The sequence below is a fragment of the Hippichthys cyanospilos genome, chromosome 20 (assembly GCF_059441005.1).
Source record: "Hippichthys cyanospilos isolate Australia breed blue-spotted pipefish chromosome 20, RoL_Hcya_1.0, whole genome shotgun sequence".
Lineage (NCBI taxonomy): Eukaryota > Metazoa > Chordata > Actinopteri > Syngnathiformes > Syngnathidae > Hippichthys > Hippichthys cyanospilos.
The window spans coordinates 13,847,501-13,850,102 of NC_142388.1; the positions used below are offsets into that span (position 1 = coordinate 13,847,501).

Consider the following 2,602-nt stretch of genomic DNA (forward strand, 5'->3'; position numbering starts at 1 on the left):
TATATGACAGCATAGAGAACGACACTGAATTGCGTTTTGAAGGGGAGTTGTCTGGCACAGAATGTCCCTTTGGAACATTGTTTTTGGACTTCTGAGCATACACATGTATACATATTTATGGTGTGTATGTTTAAATATACATGTGTATGTATAGTATGTATATTCATATGTAGTGTGTATGTTAATATAAACACATACATGTATATATACACATGTAGACGGTTTGTATCTATGTAAAGGGGTTGGACAAAATAATTGGAACACTACACTTTTTAGTATTTTATCTTAAAAATACGGTTTTATGCAAAATATTGATCCGAGTTTCATTTTATTGGGATACTATACCATACAAGGCAACGATTCGACAAAGAGAACGCCACGATATGGCTGCCCAAATCATTACTGAGCCTCCTCCGCGCTTCACTATGGGAAGTAGACAGTTCAGGTTGAAAGCTTCTTTGGGCTTCCTCCAAACGTAAACTCGCCCGTAGTCGGAAAAAGAGTAAAACTGGAGTCATCAGAGAATATTACTTGCGTTCACTGATCTAGAGACCAGGTTTTGTGGTTCCAACACCACATCATCAGCTTGTCAACGTTTCGAGAAGAAAGCAGAGGTTTCGTGATTCTTCCATGGTATCCAAATTGTATGAAACTCACGTTGAACAGTTTTGGTGAAATCTGGATTGCTTAGATGGTGATTTACATTGCATATACCTTTGTCATTGTAGTTTGCCTGCTTTTCCTCAAAACACGGTCTAATGATCGCCAATCTCGATCAGAGAGCTTGGAACGCTATTATATGGTAGCTCTCAAACACCCCAAATCTCAGCGGTTTTGGAGATCGAAGCTCCTGCCATGCGACCACCAACAATTTGCCCTTTTTTCAAAACAGTTAGGTCTTGTATTTTACATAAATATCAAATAAATCTGGAATATAATGCAAAATATACAATTGAGTGGTAAGAACAACCTGTTCAGAGTGACTTTATACCAATATAATGAAACTAAAAGGTGTAGTGTGTGTGTATATATATATATATATATATATATATATATATATATATATATATATATATATATATATATATATACACACACGTGTGTATACATATACATATATGTAGAGAGGTTCACACATATACATGTTATGCGTGTGTGAAATTGTGTCAAGCTTTTCCTCTCTGTTCTTTGAGCACATGCAATGAAAATGACAAAATGCTAACGTCATACATTAAAGCATTGTCCGCAATCCTAAAAATACAAAATAACGTCGCGCACTAGGAGCTAGGGTGTTCGCCGAAGCCACGCCATGATGGTGCTGTGGGAGTGGGAGCTTCCATAAAGCCGTCTGGGCTAAGAGGGGAGGGAGGGGGATTTCTCGCCTGCATGCAGAAAGCATGCGTGTGGGTTAGCAACAGTGTCCACGCTTTGCAACAATGCGTAACCGAAATATTTCACAGTGACATGTCATTGTGTGATATCGTAGTTATTCCTCTGTCCACCTCTCGTTTTGTTGTTTGCAGTTACGCGGGAAGCGCGCGTGCATCAAACAGTCCTTGCATGATCCAGGTCTCGTGCCGCGTGGTCTACTGAGAATGCAGTACTGTGGCTTCTTTGACAAAAGACTGACAATTAATTTACTGACCTGCGGGCGTTGCTCCAAATATCCGCACCACCGGCACCTTCTTCACGTCGCTTTCTCTGAACTCCGAAAAACACACGTCCAGATCTTTAATGGGACTTGTCAGGTAGTAGTCTGCGTTGACGATGCGCACAGCAAACATGACTGCTTTGGCCACTACACAGTATAGCCCACAGAAAAGGGCAAAAAAAGCATTTCTAGAAATACATTTGTGGAAAAACCATCGGCTCCCAGTGGAGAGGAACCGATTCCGGTGCTGTCACGACGAAAACCAAGGAAGCCCGATTGAGTCCAAAAAAAAAAAAAAAACGCAAAGAAGCCCGGGTGAGTCCACGAAAAAAAACACGAACAAAAGATTTTGCTGCGCCAAAGCGTCCACAATCAATGTCCAGATGTGGCAGAGAAGCTACAGCAAACGACACCGCCCGGTAATCTGACTCTACCTTGCTGTCAGCTCCATGTTCTAAAGCGACTGTCCCGTGATTTTTAACAGTCTATAGTGTTTTTGTTTTCGGCCAGGAAGACTAACCCCCCGCCTTCCGGTATGCGGCGCAGTTACCAAATCTCTACTCAAAGCCGACAGCCCCCTCCTTTGGCGATCCAGTCATTACAGCCGGGGCTTTCTTATCTTGAGACGAATGAATGTCAGTGCCCGACTGTTGGGTGGCAAAATGTATTAAAGTGGAATACTATTTCCCAAAGACATTTTCAAAATAAGATACAGTTGCGCCATATCATAACATCATGATCGCATAAAGAACGACACTGAATCGTATACTTTGAAGGGGAGTTGTGTGGCAGAGCATGTGATATTGGAACGTTGTTTTTGGGTTACTGAGTTTTCCTTAGATGGCCTACTAGTGCACCGAATCGTCCATGTTAAACTACCTGTATGCTCTTTGTACTTTTTATTCGCCGCACTTTAGGAACTAGGGCGCACAGTTTTACTAGGGACGAGTT

The 2,602-nt window shown here is 41.7% G+C and overlaps 1 protein-coding gene across 1 annotated transcript in view; it reads right to left on the reverse strand.

Annotated features, from left to right (window-relative positions):
- Positions 1 to 2,138, reverse strand: part of rev3l (REV3 like, DNA directed polymerase zeta catalytic subunit) — a 64,074-nt gene extending 61,936 nt beyond the window's left edge. Inside the window, exon 1 of the mRNA XM_088402807.1 lies at positions 1,646 to 2,138. Coding sequence (XP_088258933.1) covers positions 1,646 to 1,784 — 139 coding nt within the window. The 5' untranslated portion in view covers positions 1,785 to 2,138. The remainder of the gene's footprint in view (positions 1 to 1,645) is intronic.
- Between the last annotated feature and the right edge of the window lie 464 nt (positions 2,139 to 2,602).